Source organism: Lineus longissimus, chromosome 17 (assembly GCF_910592395.1).
Source record: "Lineus longissimus chromosome 17, tnLinLong1.2, whole genome shotgun sequence".
Taxonomy (NCBI): Eukaryota; Metazoa; Nemertea; class Pilidiophora; order Heteronemertea; family Lineidae; genus Lineus; species Lineus longissimus.
The window spans coordinates 9180115-9197087 of record NC_088324.1 but is presented as its reverse complement, the minus strand read 5'-3'; the positions used below and the strand labels follow the sequence as shown (position 1 = coordinate 9197087).

Sequence of the window (16973 nt, the reverse complement as noted above, 5' to 3'; positions counted from 1 at the left end):
GCACAAAGTCTCATCAGGTATGCATTTCAAAGTGAAGAACTCATCAAGAATATACATCTGATGAACACATTTTATTATTCAAAGCATCGCACAAAAATCCCGATATGCAGATTATCAACAACCATGGATTAAAGAGACAATATTCATAAACATTATCACACACATTGTAAATGACTAGACGATTCGACGACTCGTCAATGAACAAAATATTTGCTGTATGAAAATGTAGCTTATAAATGCAATGTAGTTGCATTGGTATGAAGAATGTTTTATCGTGTCATTGCGCTACTTCTGTCTGAGGAAACTGGGCAAGCTGGAGGAAGCCTACACTGTCCAAGACGGTCCCCCTTCTATCACATGAGTATAACATGACCAACTGGGAATCCAACCCATGACCTCCGAGGTGACAGGGGCTGTTTCCTTTGTTCCACTCCGGCAGCATGTAGATACACATCAACAATCTGCATTATTATATAAGATTCTAGCACCCCTGGTGGCGATGAGGCCAACTAGTTTGATCCGCTTTCTCCGTTAACCCCTTTGAATCTTGCTTGGCGTATGAGAAAAAAACTCTTAGAACAATCTCCTCCCGTTAATTTTCTTAAACCTTGGCGGATTATTCTCATTAAAAAATACAAGCCCAGCTACTCGTTCAATAGAGTCAATTGGTACAACAAATGCATTTAAGTCGACCTTTTCTGGCAAACATTGATTTGGCAGGATGAATGATAACAATTCCAGATCATTTTGCTCCGTCTCCATAATCAGGACTTTGAAGAAATGTGTCGGTACTGCAATGTTGTTTTGGCCGATCACTTCATATCTGATGTAGTTTCTGCCATCTGATTCTCTCCTGAAAAGACGACAAGAAGAAATTAATAATAAGCTGAAGCTGATGTGTAAAGGAATCCAGAAGGACGTCTTGTGAGATTAGTAATTGCTCCACCATCCCTTGCATAGGTCCTAAAATACACCACAGGAATGTATTTTGGGAGAGCTCCAAAACCTGCTACGGGAAGATGCTGCTCCACCTGAAACTTGGGCATTCAACCAAACAAAAGTAACACCGATGATTCCCCCCCACGTAATGATTACCCCAAGCATACAGGGACTATACACCAACAGGGACAGGCAACACTTCAATGCTTTTCCATTTACATTTACATAATTTTGCATTTCTGGGGCACCTTTCAGTAAAGTCTCCTCTTACCTGGGCAAATAGAGTGGTCCTGAGCAGACATAGACATTCTTGAAATTTCTGGCAAGTGACCTTGTCATCTTCTCTAGGTCATTCCAAGCATGTCGATTGAAACCATTACCAACCTGAAATACAGGAAAAACAGGTGTTGAAGATATCATTTCTACTTCAGTCTTGCACATCACATTCCATAGAAATGTTCATCTTGAATCCTCTAAATAATGGTGACTCATTAAGTGAAGAGGAACTGCATCTAGAGCTAGATGAACAGTCTCTCATCTAAAGAATGGACATGATATAGACTCTTCTATAACTGGATGTGACAATGTCCTACTTGACAATGGATGTGACACAGACTCAACTTTGACAGGTTGTGACAATGTCTTATCTGACAATGGACATAACACAGACTCAACCATGACCGGATGTGACACTGGCTCATCGGAGAAAGGACATGACACAAACTCTTGACTGGATACAAGTTTCTCATCAGACACTGTCATGCGAGACAAACTTTTCTATGACTGAATGTGACAGTGTCTCATCTGAGAAAGAATGTGACACAGACTCAAATATGACCAGATGTGACAGTCTCAATATCAAATGAGACTGAATGTGATACACAATCTCACCTATAGGACTGGATGTGACATTGTGGAGACAACAATGTCCTACAAGTGCTAGCAAGGACCAGGACTAAATGTGTCATTGTCTTACCGACACTATTAGGGACTTTACATACAACATCTGCTCTCAACTTCAATTAGATTGATCTTTACCTGCGGTGCAATGTTACTCAATAAGAATGTCTCCTGATATGATGCCTGTGACAAGCGGTGATTTGCCGCTGCCGCAAGATGGCCGCGGTCATATCCACTCCCTTGATAGTCCTCATTAGTAGCACGGAAATAGCGATGAATTGCTCTATCGGGTAGGAATTCTGACTGGTTTCGATCAGTCAAGTTTTTCGGGACGTTCATTTTCGTCCTTGATAAGTGCTCGTAAACCCAATGTGGAACACGATTCTTTTTATCATAAGATAGGACATAGTCATGGTTTGTTTTTATGCTATCGTAACCTGGGAAGCCAAAGCGCATGATTTGAGTGGCATTGCTTGGGACGTTAGCGTCAACGTGGTCTTTGGATACAGTGAGGGTCTTGTTTTGAGTGGCTGGAAGTTTAACTGACTCTTTTTCTGCTGCTTTGATTGTTGGAAGGTTGAATAAATCTCTCAGGTGACTCAAATGCTTTTCTCGGTTGTGTCTTTCATAGTTGATACCGAGTACAGTTCCCAGTCCGGCAGACAGACCAATGGTTGAAACAAGGGAGATGATCTTTCGAGACATAATTGTCAGCTGCTAATTAGCCTAGACTAACTAGTATAGCCTAGACATACTAGACTAGAGTAGACACGACTGGCAGAATCACGTCAGAAATCCTGAAAAATGAAATAAACAGAACTAAAGCAACCTTGGTAGGATCATAAAACAGAACGGTAGGCATACCAGGGCTTTAGCTATGCAATGGTGTAAATTTCTTGGTAACGCTAGCTTTTTGGAACACCCCGTACGTCGCCGTAGTAAAAATATAAATAAAAATGCGTAAGTTTATATCACAATTTCCGTGTAAATAATGAGACTAAGGTATTACATTATCGACTAATTACAATGAGTACAAGAAGAGTATTGGGATTTAACAGTGTATTTACTTTTGATGAAGGAGATGTAAGGAAAATGATGATTTTGTTAAACTTCTTTGCACATTATTGCAAAATTCGTCTGCAAGGTTTTCGTATCTCCAACAGAAATTCTCGTGGAAGAGCGAAAAAAACTGGTATTCTCGCGCACGTTAATTTTGTCGCGCAAGATAAATTTCCATTCGCAGCAAAATCTGCATTGAGTCAGATCTTCACAATGGCCAGCACAAGCCGGTACGTAGTAGATTTTCTCCTTATATTTCTTCAAATTCTGACAAAAGATGCACTCTAAGATATCTATACTGTTGTCAAGACGAAAGATGAATAATTAAAGAACACTTTGAACCAGAATTTAGTGAACGGGAACATGATAAACTAACAGTTTTTGCATGATGCTATGATGATAGAAAAACTCGATTGTCTGTGTGATGACACACTGCTGACTGTGTGTGTCAGCATTTTTAGATTTTACAACACCTACCACTACCAGTACATTATGATGTACATCATCATGACCTTTTGACCTGCTTTTCGACTTACTGTCGTCCATGTAGGCCTAATGTTACTCCGATTTTGAACCCAGAGAAGTCATGAGGTGTTGCCATATATTTGGTATTTCAATTTTTATGTCCACATGCAGAGAAATGAGACGTTCCATGATATGAATTTGTTTTAATTGCAGGTCACGTTCAGGTCAAGTAGGGTGTCGTAATCATCCTGATGCGCATATGATAGAGGACTACCATGCAGGGGACATGGTGTGTTCAGAGTGTGGACTTGTGGTCGGTGATAGGTAAGGAATAAAAACAATGAGTTAAGATTGCTTGGTCTGATGAAGTAAAAAGACCCAAAACCAGAGTGAAAAAGATCTTTTCAGGCCTAAAAATTTGAGTGCTTTAGAGGCACTGCAATTGTGGCTAAAAATGTACACGTAACTTGCTCCTCTTGACTTTAGCTCTGGTGGATGCAGGATGACAGGCTACAAACTTGGGCCCAATGAAATGAGTCTCTTTCAATCATTGACATGTTGACCTCTGTGAAGACGTTTTGTTTTTAAGACATTGCATTTGTTGGTCAACTCGTATTGTGAGCACTAGAGAAATTATTCATGCTTTTAGCAGTCCTACTAAGCCACTTCATTGTGTTATTACTGGTAATCACATGCAATGAAAATCGGAATTGACTAGATACAAAATCCCTCATTTGATTTGTCTTCCAGAGTCATTGACGTCGGATCAGAGTGGAGGACATTCAGCAACGACAAAAATTCAAAAGACATGTGTCGTGTTGGTGCTTCAGAGGTGAATATCAAAACCTGTTTAAGACCTGTTTCAGGACCAGCTGTTCAGTTCAATAACATGAACAATGTACATCAAGAGATAACATTTGGCAATGGCTGACATTCATATTATAAAAAAGTACGGAAAAATCAAGTTGCCTTGACTTGGATTGGAACCACAGCTCTTTGGATTGCCTAGGCTGGTTTTGAGGTGGCAGTGCCTTGCCTTTGACTCAAGGGCAGGTGGGGGCTTGACTGCCCGAGGCTGTATTTCTACAAGCCATTGGTTTTATTTTTTTCACATAAAGAATTCATCCTCTACCCTACGCCACCCCGGCTATAGTGTTCTTTCACAGGGACGCTTGAGATTTTGCGATAGAACCACTCAATTCATTCCAGAAATTGTTAATTTTCTTGTTTCATTCTTTTTCCAGAACCCTTTGTTAGGTGGTGGTGATCTCTCAACCATGATCCAGTTTGACAAGGGCACCGCTCCTGACGCATTTGGAAACAATTTCAAGAACAGAAGAACCGTGAGTTTCACATAAGATGTCAACGTTTCTTTTGTCAGGCGTACACTTAGTGGTCTGCGGGTTCATGTGGACCAAAAATACTTGGCAAAAGTCTGCTGTAGTGAAAGATACAGGAAAGTCTGTTGCCTCATCGACACCACTGTCCACATCTGTTTCACCAAGAATTTCTCTCCTCATGAGATGTGAGAGCAGTTCCTGTCTTAGAAAAAACATTTCAAATGTCTTTTTTTTGCTCTCAGCCCTGTCACGTCCAAGAGTATTTTCATTGTAACTGCACTTGTTTTTCCTTTGTAAATCTTTCATGTAAACTGAATCCCTTTGTTTTTGTTTCCAGTTGAGCAGCTCAGACCGGACACTTCTTGGAGCGATCAAGGAAATTAACACAATGGGAGACCGATTGAATTTACCCCGGATGATACCGGTAAGCAATCATTTAAAACCAAGAGCAAATCGAGAGTTTTGCTTCTCTTAGGATTTGTAAATTCACAGGCCACGCGGCCGACTTTATAACGCAAAAAAGAAAAGATGGCATTAAGAAGGCAGCACCTCTTTGAACATTGCATTCAAAACCTGACCCTTGATGTAGAGGACAGTTGTCTTTTGATTCAGGGATGAAACCTTCCCGATTTTTAGAAGATTTCCTTTTTTCTGCCTCAGAAAGTATCGCTGCATTGTCCTGTTTTCCATTGCAGGATCGCGCCAACACATTATTCAAACAAGTCCATGAATCTAAGTCACTGAAAGGCCGAAGTAATGAGGCTATAGCTGCTGCATGTTTGTACATTGCTTGTAGACAAGAAGGTGTCCCCAGGACATTCAAAGGTAAGGCTCTCATACAGCGACTGTTATACCCAGTCTTGGGAATTTCAGGCGGCCACATGGGTCCATGTGATGTGCTGATTCATTCACACCAGTTCATAGCTTCTGGGTGGGTGGATGGACCAGCATAAGCAGTTCTGGAGCGCATGCTCTGGTGTGCTGCACTGGCACCTTCTGAATTCGACCATAGTCTTCAGTGGCCTGACCAAAGCCCAAACAAATTTCATGGCTGGTCATCTCTCCTGTCCATGTCAAGGGGGTGTTGCTCCAGAGGATTCTCTGGCCCAGTAAGTGATGTCAATGACACTCCTGTTCTATATATATTAAGTATTTTTGATGGCCCCCTGACAAGGTGTTATTCATTTTTGCCATTTAGAAATCTGTGCTGTATCGAAGATCTCCAAGAAAGACATTGGCCGAGTTTTCAAACTGATTTTGAAAACCTTGGAAACAAGCGTCGAACTGATTACAACTGGCGATTTCATGGTAAGTATTATGTCCGCTATGCGATAGTTGGCGGCTCATTCGTTTTCCTTTACGATTCACTCGTTGATTTTGTCTATAAGAGACAGGATTATGTCTATAAGAGACAGGATTATGTCTATAAGAGACTGGATTATGTCTATAAGAGACAGGATTTTGTCTATAAGAGACAGAAATCCGCACAAATCTCTATAACAATGCAGCATTTACTCATGCTTCATGCCTCATTGATGCCAAGCGGCACATTTGCCATCAACAAAGCTTGGCCTTCTCTGCCTGTGGCTCGGACTCTCAGCTAGCAGTGAAGATGTTCCTTGTTTGAAACTGACTGTTGGGGTGAGACAAGGTTGGTCTCTCTCTCCACCCAGGCATATAAATGGGTACCTTAGGGGCTCATGCGAGTTCTACAGAAAGGTTTTTTCCCCATACCTGAATATGTTTTGATCTCTTCTCACTTCTTTCTCCAGTCTCGTTTCTGCTCCAATCTCAACCTACCGCAATCTGTACAGAAGGCCGCCACCCATATAGCACGCAAAGCCATGGACCTGGATCTCGTGTCGGGGTAAGAGTTACAAGTTTTGGTGCTGACACTCTTTCAGCATCGTTACTATACTTCATTGCCTGGCATGAGAGATATAGAAGTTCAGTAGTAAAAAGTGTCTCATAATCCAAGTCGAGCTGCCCTTTCATTAGGTGTCATTTTCATGACAATATGATAAACAAATTTGACTTTTAGGCATGGGCGATGTCCTGAACACTTCACTTGTGGTGCCCTTGCTCAACATCCTGGGTGACTGCTTTGCCAGGGGCCTAGACATTCACATTGCACTACTTCACCTTTGCGATAAATAAAATTCATTTCTTCTTCAGGCGGAGTCCAATATCAGTAGCAGCTGCTGCCATTTATATGGCGTCCCAAGCATCAGAACATAAGAAAGCGCCAAAAGGTGAGGCATGAGGTGACAGAAAAAAGATGAAGTGAATCTGATTTCAAATAACGCCCAAAATATCATTCTGACAAAATTTCTGCCACATGCAGCTGTGATCAATTTCGAAGTTTGTTTCATCTCATTTCCTGCATTAGTTATTGGACTATAGCACAACCAAATCCTTTGCCATTTGTTTTCTGCTGCCACGGTCATGACTGATAGAGAATGTGATTTGTCAAACCTTGCCCTTTTCTTCAATATAATAATAATAATAATAATAATAATAATAAAACTTTATATAGTGCCGCTTAAAAATAAATTGTCAGCGGCGCTTTACAGAGATAAAACCATTTTGTACATGCATAAAAAGGTGAGATAAAATAATTACCCAAAACCTTCAATAAAAAGGTCAGTCTTGAGTGATCTTTTAAAAAATTTAAAATAATCGATGGCCCGCATCGTTCAAGAACTAATCACAAACCTCTCTTCCTCTTCTTTCAGACATTGGCGAGATTGCTGGTGTTGCAGAGGTAACCATTCGTCAGTCGTACAAGTTGATGTACCCGAAGGCCCAGGTTCTCTTCCCTGAAGATTTCCGGTTCAACATACCCATCGAGAAGTTACCAACAAACTGAAAAATCCCGTTCTGTCTAGGAGGAGGGGTTGAAAGTTGTGGAGTCTGTTCGTTTGCTGTTATGAATATTGATGACTTGCTGATGGTTGCAGAAGTTCTGCAATTTCTTGTATTACCCTGTGGTCGCTGGCTTACAGTCATTAGGCTCAATATGGGTCACAGTTCATTATAAACCAGGTTGTATGCTGTGTGTGGTTGCCAGTTCACACAGATGGCCTACTACATCTGTCTTGGCAGTGTCTTTGAAATATTTTTTACTAAGGTAGATATATTGAGTTAGTGTCTTCAAGTGTGACAATTTTATTGTATTATAATGAACAAAAAAGTATACTATATTCTCTCATATCTGCAATCATGCTATGTTTTTGGTGCAGGATACGTTTTCTTCCTGTTTTATGAAACCAAACTAATCTTGTCTTGACAAGACAAGGTCTTGGAAAGTTTTGTGTATTTTTTTTCAATCTGTTGTAAACAAAAAAAAACAAAGGTAGATTATTCATGTATAAACCTGTAAACCGCTCTAAAAGTGTGTAGGCGTTAAGTTATAAAATAAAAAATACTTCTATATTTGTGTAAAAACATCTGCTTTTGCTTTTGTACAGGGGTGGCCCAAAAAAATTCACAGGATTCCACTTTCTTGTGAACAACACTTCAGTTCTTTCTTAGATGTTGGCCCTTCCAGTATTCAGAATATACTGTATATTCTGAGTGTGTCTCTGGCTTGGACAAAATGTGGCTGGGCAAATGACAAACTGCTGCCTCAGTTCTTTTCCTGTGTCTAAATATTAAATTAATTGCACTCTGTTCTCAAAAAAGGATATTTTGAGCATATATATTCACCAAGATCATCCAGATGTATGTGTGAGTTTGTTGGCTGATTAAAGAAAACAATAATTCTCTACGACTCGATATAGTATTATGAGAGGATTACATATTTCTTTAATTAGCCAATTGACACGTTACATGCTTCAAATCGCTATGGGGATCATGTTTACCGAACGCCTTGTTTTTGAGGCACACTGTGTGAAAATAGTTACAAAATATTCCGTTGCGTTTATTGTCGCTAGCAGACTGTCAAAAAGTGGTACTTCTCGAGGTATCGTTGCACGATTTTTATTCAGAAAAAAATATGAATATTTGTCATTTAAAACACATTTCGGTGCAATACTTTCGATGTTTAATCGATGCACATAAGGCAGATGATTGTTAGTAACCTCAGAAATGCGGGAAAAGGAGTAATTTCTCTTCACGATCGAAGAAAATTACTAATTAGTGAAGATGGGCCCCGGCCAAAGCACATTTCACAAGTGTGTCGTCTGTTGTTGTGGAGTGAACACACAGCTTCATGACAATTGACATATATGCAGATATGCATGTATGTACCCTTGAATTGAAAGGTACGAAGTGGTGAAAAAGTTGACGCTGTCTAAAGAGCATACCCACGACCAGGCCACGTCTCACTCTCGACCCCGTGTGGTGAACTGTACTGTTATAACTTACTGACATTTAAAAAAACACTGCCACGATGGAAGATAGTGATACAGAACAAGTCGTACAGCCTGTCTCTACCACATTCATAAAAGAAGAACCAATCGATCCTGAGGAGTATGAAACAGAGGCTCATGATGCTGAAAAGGGTGATAATGGGGATGAAGATTATCATCCAGACAATGATGAACAATATTCTGACAGTGGTACAGATTCTGAGGCGAAGGAGCATGATGGTATTTTCGTCGAAGGTGCTCATCCTTCTGAAGCAAAACAAGATGTGCACGATGCCAAGATTGAGTCGCTGGCAGATGGGATCAAGACGGAACCAGTCGACTCACCGGAGCTCTCAAGTTCCATTGGCATGATTGAGCACACCCCAGGAAGTTTTGAACTGGAGCATTCCGGACAGAGCAGTAGCAGTCATGGAGAAATAGATCTGGACAATGTGTCATTGGATGACAAGTTTAAGCCGCGGTATTTGGGCGGGGCTCTCTCGGACTCCACGATACAGGGGGTGGATTCTAGCAGACGCCGTAATATGCGTTTTGCAAACAATCCACTTAAGTGTAAACATTGTGATGGAACATTTGTGTCGAGGAAGGATCTGATTTGCCACGAGCGCGAACACCTTGGCTTGAAACCGTACAAATGCGAACACTGCGATAAAATTTTCTCAGGGGTTGGGGGCTTGAATCGCCACTTGCGTATTCACACTGGTGAAAAACCTTTTCAGTGTGATTATTGTGAAAAATCTTTCGCCCTGAAGGGAAATCTTGTCAAACATTACGAAAACATCCACATCGGAGAAAAATCTTATAAATGTGAATGTTGCGAGAAGACGTTCAAGCAGAGTAGTCACTTGACTACCCATTCCCGTATTCATACTGGAGAAAGACCTTACTCTTGTCAGTACTGTGGCCGTGCTTTTTCGTCACATTCCAACCTGACGGCACATGAAAGAACGCACACCGGTGAAAGACCGTACAGTTGTGGAATATGCCACAAAACGTTCAAGCGACGTACAGACCTGAAACGTCACGAATCGGTCCACACGGGTGAGACACCATTCGTTTGTCGCTACTGTAACAAATCTGTGCTTTGCCAGCGCACGTTGACGAATCACGAGGCATTACATTTCCGTGAAAAAGTAGAACACAAATGCGAGTTATGCAAACGCGTCTTTTCTAATGGGTACTTGTTAAAGAAGCATGCACGGATGCATGAGACGAATTACGAGTGCCAGTTCTGTGGAAAAGTGTTCGCCCGGAGCTCGCATCTTCAAAGTCACTTGCGTATTCATACTGGTGAAAAACCCTACTCTTGTAAACATTGTGGTCAGGTGTTTTCGGCGCCAAGTAATTTGATCGCACACGAGCGCATCCACACAGGTGAAAAACCTTTTAAGTGCAAGTTGTGTGACAAAGCTTTCACTGCGCAGAGTAATTTGATCGCTCATGAACAGACGCATTCGGATACCAAGCCGTACGGATGTGATCTTTGCGATAAATGTTTCAAACAGAGCAGCAAGCTTAAGAAACATGTGAAGAAGCATCATCCTGAGGCAGTGCCGTTGAGGATTACATCTGGGCCTATCCCGGTCGGTACGGAGCGCAACACATGGTCAAGCTTTAAGGCACCAGCATCCAAGAAACGTGCTGCCAAGTCCAAAGTCAAATCTCCTAAATGGGAGACAAGTTCGCCGCATGTTACAATGGGTATGTTGATTAAGAAAGAACCGGTGGACGCTTCTGATCATGCGGTTGAGGAGGGCGGGTCTGATAATGTGATGGAGCATAGTGGGCCAAACGATAATGTCCATAATGGTACACCGAGGGCTGCAACAGTCATGGAAGGTGCGATTGAATCTGAGACGGGAGATTTAGAGGAGTTTTCTGTTGGAATAGCAAATTATTCCAATTCTGGGAGTGACAGTGAAATGATGTATGATTCCGATGAGGAGCCCCAACGTTCTTTAGAAAATAAAGATAGGGACTTGCCTGAGGTCGCAGATCACCAAATCACTAGATCTTCAAGTTATGATTCAAAAAAGTTACTCGGCTCTGAAATGTTATTGAAGACAAACAATGGTGTAAAAGCTGATATCGATGAATCTCCAGAAGGCAGATTAGACGCTCAACACAGGTCACTCCAAAAACGACTCGCAGAAGTGAATTCTGTTTTGGAAGACACTTTCAAATCAGTACCAGGTGTTCTCAAAGAAGGTGCTGCATCATGAAGTCGGCATTTACACGCGGCCAAGACAGGGAGGGAAATTGAATCTGCAGAAGATGGAGCCAATGTTGGAACTGATGAATTGCCCCTTGATGACACATAGTTAATGACATGTTCAACAGAATGAAGATAACAAGGAACCCTGTGCGAGTCTGCAGAATAAAAACAAACCCTGGCATTTTCAGGTATTCTGGCACTGCTTGGTGTAAAATGTGTCATTTCAGTATGAAATTGGAAAATAATAGTCCAGGTACACATTAAGGTAAATATTCTGGTCAGTGTGGCCAACTTGAGAGGCGTAGACATGTAGAAATGTGTGGTTTAGAATCATCAAATGTATGTAGTAGTGGTTCATGAATATGAACATGCTAGTGTGTGAACAATTTATCCAGATAACTACATGTATTGCCATAGAACATTGTGTACATGTACTTAGTCCACATTGTGTCTAGTTGAATTGTTATAAATAAAATGTATGTTGTGTTTTATAAACTTTTCCCCTTGTTTTTTTGTCATATGTCTGAGATTGACATGTCCAAAGATCATGACTTATTGCTGTTTATCAAAGGATGCAATGACATCCCGCTTTCGTATCAACTTTGATCTGTGTGAAGCCCCAAAGATTCAATGCAATAATGGATCTGTGGCATGGATACAAATGGGGAATCAACAAACCTATCCTCGGTACCTAGACAGGGTCTTTGACTTTGTATAAGGACGGAATGAATTGCTGGCCCATAGCTGCCCAGCAAATGGAGGGGTGCTTCCTCAAAGGGTCATCATCAAATCTTTGGCCAACTTTGGTGTGGACCTTTGCCTAAGACCTGTCTGGCACGGTTGGACCTGCCAGGAGCCTGGGTTTCCACCAGGGATGCATATGCAGGTGGACCACAGCAAGAGTAGGATCCACATCTCGGTATCAGTGTTGAATATTGAAAAGAACATCATCACTTCCAAGAAATCGACAAATGGGACTACTGGTACTATCAAATACAACAACATCAGGTATTCAATTAATTGGCAGTTATTTATTACAAAAAGTAAAAATTTTCATATCAACAAGACTACAAACCATAGAAAAGACCCAAGCAGACAAAAGCGTTCTCCAACACTTAAAATAGACACTTCTAATGAAACACTTTTCTTCTGGTAATTGCCGATGTTGTTATTATTTTGCTCTCAGTCAGTGAATATCGTCATTGTACACCCACCAATCAGATGCGACTATCCCTTGGACAGTACCCATCCTAGAATTATCAGCTTACCACTTGAACAGGGGAAGGTGTCTACCATACATGTACATTACTGTGACAGGGAACCAGTCTACAAGATCAAAGTCAAGTTCAAATTCAAGATCAAGATGTGAAGTAAGGATGATTCAATGCATCCTCCGCTGTTATCCTCGTGTTCGGATCCACATCCAGTAACCGTTTCAGGAGATCGTACGCCGTGTCTGGGACGTCACAGAGCGGGTCGTGTTCGTCCGGTTTTTCCGGACACGATCGCTTGGCGCGATGCTTTGGTGACTTGGTACATCGCCGAAGTGCGATGCACATGTTCTTCAGATGGGCTGTGGGCCTGTTTGGACTGCAGATCATACTCTTGTCTGAAAAAGATGCGGAACATTTATGAGTGGAAGAAGACAACAGCCTGAAGAGAAATTACTGCCAGCCCTGACTTATGTCTAATATCAGTTGTGAACACTCACTGTAAGTCAACGCAGCCTTCTGCACATCCCCGCTTCCCATGACACTGATGATCTGAGCAAGGGCCGTCATGTCATTGTTGGCTCGGAAAAATGGATAACGTTGGGTGAGGAGTGAAAGGAATATAACGCCTGCAGACCAGATATCGACTGATGTTGATTGAGACGGACACTTCATGAGGACTTCCGGTGATCTGTAGCCTGGGGTTCCGGCACGGGGCGCTGACTGGTTTGCCCTGAAAACAAAATAGTGAGAGTGAAATCAATTCCTCAGAAATGAGCATAACTAAAATTGTAAGAGCATACAATGGCAACTCGGTTTCTGTTCTGATCTCACCTTGAAACACACATCGTACAAACCGATGGCGTCCCAAAACAATGGCAGGTAACAGTGGACTGTCCTCCTCTGAACCCGAAAGGTTTCGACAACGTCCGACGATGGGCCAATGTTCCATCCATTGACCGCTTCACAGAATCATTCCGCGTCAGTGTCAACCCAGTACTCGCCATGATGGCCCGCGTATTCAACAATGTTCGCCGCGGCGATTTAAAAGCCTTGAATACTGCAACAGGTTTATCTGGAATGCGACTTTTCTTTGCCTCAGATGCCTTTTCGTTTGTTTTCATTGTCATTTTTCCGCTATCAAAGATATTCTGACTTCGTTCGCTCAAACTACTCTTCGTGTCGGTCTGTTGTGACTTCTCCGGGGAGGCTGGAGTCTGGAACAGGGAGAAAGGACAATCATAACACATCATTCAAATGACAGTTTCAGGGGGCTGACCTGAAGTCTTGATTTTCGGCCTCACCTTGTTCTCCACTGATCTGCGAGTCTTGCGCTTGCCCGGAGATAGGCTCGCTTTATCTGAATCTTCCTCTTTCTTTTCCTTTAGTAGCACCGTAGCTTTATGAGCGAGGCCAAAGTCGACAAGAGCATAACTGAAACAAACATGGAAAATTCTTTTAAAACTAGACTAGACAAATTTTACAACTTGGATTCCTCTTCCTCTGCATTCGGATATTTTGAGAGGACGCTAGACAGTCAGTCTGTTTTGGTAGCGAAATATGACAGTTTGCCCCCAGTGCTTTGTTGTCAGTGTGGTGGTGGCGATTTGCCAGTATTCCTCTCTGTTCTCCATGAGGGAGCAGGACTGAAGCAGATGAGCTGGAGTCGGGTTTCCACATTCACATTGAGTAGATTCTCGCACATAAGCATACTCTGTGAAGGCCTTTATCAAAGGTGGCTGTGTCTGTTCATAAATGGTAGTTCAACTTAGATTCAACTGTCTAAACAGGTTGTCCACTCGAGACATATCCAATGATTTGTTGTGCAAAATGGCCTTGTTCAGAAATAATACCCCTTTGACGATACTGAATAGGCCTCTACAAGTCATGTACCTTTTCCTCTTTCTATTGTACAAGAAATTGCTAGGTTTGACATCTCGATGAATGATATCGAACTGATGAACCCTTCTCAAAGAAATCAGTAAATGCTTCATGTAGCTGCAGATCTCTGAGATAGTCATGGACTGGAGGTAACTCTGGAACAAAGAAAGATACTTATTACAAAGGATTATTGGAGAGCCAGATATTTTCTAATTTCTGAAGGGACATCGGATTACATCTTTACTTAGCCTGGATGATATCGAATTATTCATGACAGCAGAGTGTTACCCCCCACCCCCCACACACACACAAAATGTCCTAATGAATATACCCACCTGAAATTTGTCATGTTTGAAGTAAGGCATGACTATGACTACATGGTCCTTCTCTCGGATGCAGCAGCTTACACCAATCACATTGTCAACACCCCTGCAAGTACAAGCATGAAGAGTTTAGGAAACACAACACTCAAAGCTTTTAGCCCTCTTGTATTTCTCTCAATCTTAGAATAGATGGACACTCCTGTTCTGGTGACAAATGTTGTCAGATGTCGTCAATAATTCCACTTGTGTCCAATCCTGCACAAAGATGCAATGAGGTATGACGTCCCACTCAAATGACCACTCACACAATTTCATTTGTTGCTCCTGTCAGCATCGTCCTATAAAGCGGGTACAGGACATGAGTGGATAATCTTACATGTCTTACCCAATCAACTGCAGGCACTTCAGCTCATTTTCAATGCGTGACGGATGACTAGTTGGGATGATATGCTTCAACGCGAACATCTGATCAACGTCTGGCTGCGACTTCAACTTTGCCAAGTAAACACTGCTGAAGGTCCCTTCACCAATCTTCTCAACGATACGGAAAAACTCAGCAATTTTCGGGACATATTCTAACATGCAGCACGAGTCTTCGTCCAAGTCTTCAGGCTCACCTGAAAAGTGTGAAGTAATTTAGACCTTAGCTCATCAAAACCTCATACAAGTCCAATCAGAAAGCTGTAACATTAAGAAGAACTTACAAATATAAAACTTGAACATGGCCTAACATGAACAATTCACAGCAACACCGATGACAAACTTGTTTGTAGTACATTGTTTAGTGAAACTTCAGCTTGAGACTTTGTATAATCTACTCATAGGCCTACATCATAGGTCCATAACGAGATTGTTACTATGTCCATCGCTCACATCAGAGTATCAGACATTCACAAAGATCCTAAACTCTCAGATTGGTATCATTCGATGTAGCAACCTATGACCTCTTTGTTGATGACCTTGGGAAAGACGCTTTATTACCCGTTTTGCGATTATTACTTACAAGTGTTGTCCAATGATGAATGTTCTCTCTTTCTTTTCAAATTTCCAGGGCCATCTTTTGAGCCGTCATTTTGCAGATAGCTTTCATAACATGTGCTCATGTAAGAGGTGGAGGAGGTCATCTTCTCAATTTTAGCCCAGTCACTGATAGTGATACTTTATAGTTCGGTTTTGAAAGTTGAATTCCTGCAATGGAAATGAAGTATAGTTTGTTTTATGCTGCAGGTCACCATCCACGCCAGGTTGGCTGCACGTAGGTGTGCGATCTGATGAGATGCTGAGGCCATAACCGGCATGACGCATGCGACAGGCATGGCGGCTGCTGCGCGGGAAGTATTTTCTTGTTTGTTCGATGCCGGGGTTCCGTCATTCATCAGTAGCTTAGCCCACGGTTAATCACAGCCCAATTTAATTTTGACAAACTTGGTGCATTTCGATTTCACGCTTTTTAACACGGATATCAGTATTCTATTATGCTGTAGGCCTAGCGGTTTTTTTCTATCGCCTTTTTGGACGGATTATGCACTAGGCCTATCTTTATTCCAATAATAGAATATAGTCAAGTTGGCCGAAAGTATGAACAAGTCAAGTGGTCATTGTCATTGACATTGTCATTGTCATTGACATCATGACATTGTGATTGTCAACGGACGACTGTCATTCAAAGACAATGTCATTTATTGATTCATCATTCATTGTCATTGAGATTTAGATTGATTAATGCAATGATTGATGCACTATGACTGAGACTAATGATAAATGATTGTCGACATAATCATTGTCTGAACTGAATCATTCATTGTGTGATCAGCATGATCAGTGATCATCAGGTGATCTCCTTCTCTGCAATCATTTCAATAAGGAAAATAAAATATACCTATCAGTCACGATTGACATATGTTTATGAATGTCTATATCGACATCAGATCAGTTACAGCTGGTTATATAAGACTGCAACTGAATTAGAAATCTGATGAGAAATTGACAATAAAATGTAAACACGGAAGTGTGCAAAACTCCCGCCAAATCGCAAAGTTTTTTAAATGGAGAGAAATTGTACAGAATATCAATTTTGGACTGAACTAAAAAAATGAGCAAAACATCCACTAAAACATGTCAGATTGAATAGCAAACTGAAAAATCTATCTCTTGGAACAAGTTGATACGAAATTACAACTCTGAAGTGCTTTTATGATATTTACAATTGTTTATTTTTTGCATCGCGATTAGTACAGAATCAGTCGCTTATCTGTAGTACTAAAAAA

General features: G+C 41.4%; 4 protein-coding genes across 4 annotated transcripts; 2 read left to right on the top strand and 2 right to left on the bottom strand.

Annotated features, from left to right (window-relative positions):
• Window positions 1-387: 387 nt before the first annotated feature.
• On the bottom strand, window positions 388-2574 carry LOC135501448 (endonuclease G, mitochondrial-like). The gene is made up of 3 exons (XM_064793574.1): window positions 1978-2574; window positions 1211-1323; window positions 388-853 (listed from the first exon to the last, which is right to left on the bottom strand). The coding sequence occupies exons 1-3, from the start codon at window positions 2542-2544 to the stop codon at window positions 574-576; spliced, it is 960 nt and encodes a 319-aa protein (XP_064649644.1). The 5' UTR covers window positions 2545-2574; the 3' UTR covers window positions 388-573.
• Window positions 2575-3071: 497 nt separating this feature from the next.
• LOC135501285 (transcription initiation factor IIB-like) lies at window positions 3072-8138 on the top strand. The gene is made up of 10 exons (XM_064793317.1): window positions 3072-3128; window positions 3577-3687; window positions 4114-4195; window positions 4608-4706; window positions 5041-5127; window positions 5399-5528; window positions 5902-6011; window positions 6476-6570; window positions 6879-6955; window positions 7439-8138. The coding sequence occupies exons 1-10, from the start codon at window positions 3112-3114 to the stop codon at window positions 7570-7572; spliced, it is 942 nt and encodes a 313-aa protein (XP_064649387.1). The 5' UTR covers window positions 3072-3111; the 3' UTR covers window positions 7573-8138.
• Window positions 8139-8683: 545 nt separating this feature from the next.
• LOC135501288 (zinc finger protein ZFP2-like) lies at window positions 8684-11759 on the top strand. The gene has a single exon (XM_064793320.1). The coding sequence runs from the start codon at window positions 9097-9099 to the stop codon at window positions 11296-11298; it is 2202 nt and encodes a 733-aa protein (XP_064649390.1). The 5' UTR covers window positions 8684-9096; the 3' UTR covers window positions 11299-11759.
• Window positions 11760-12321: 562 nt separating this feature from the next.
• LOC135501366 (cell division cycle 7-related protein kinase-like) lies at window positions 12322-16927 on the bottom strand. Its single transcript, XM_064793441.1, has 9 exons — window positions 16586-16927; window positions 15710-15894; window positions 15092-15323; window positions 14719-14812; window positions 14396-14538; window positions 13807-13936; window positions 13337-13719; window positions 13003-13235; window positions 12322-12900 (listed from the first exon to the last, which is right to left on the bottom strand). Exons 2-9 carry the CDS (start codon window positions 15828-15830, stop codon window positions 12650-12652), a joined length of 1587 nt encoding a protein of 528 aa, XP_064649511.1. The 5' UTR covers window positions 15831-15894; window positions 16586-16927; the 3' UTR covers window positions 12322-12649.
• Between the last annotated feature and the right edge of the window lie 46 nt (window positions 16928-16973).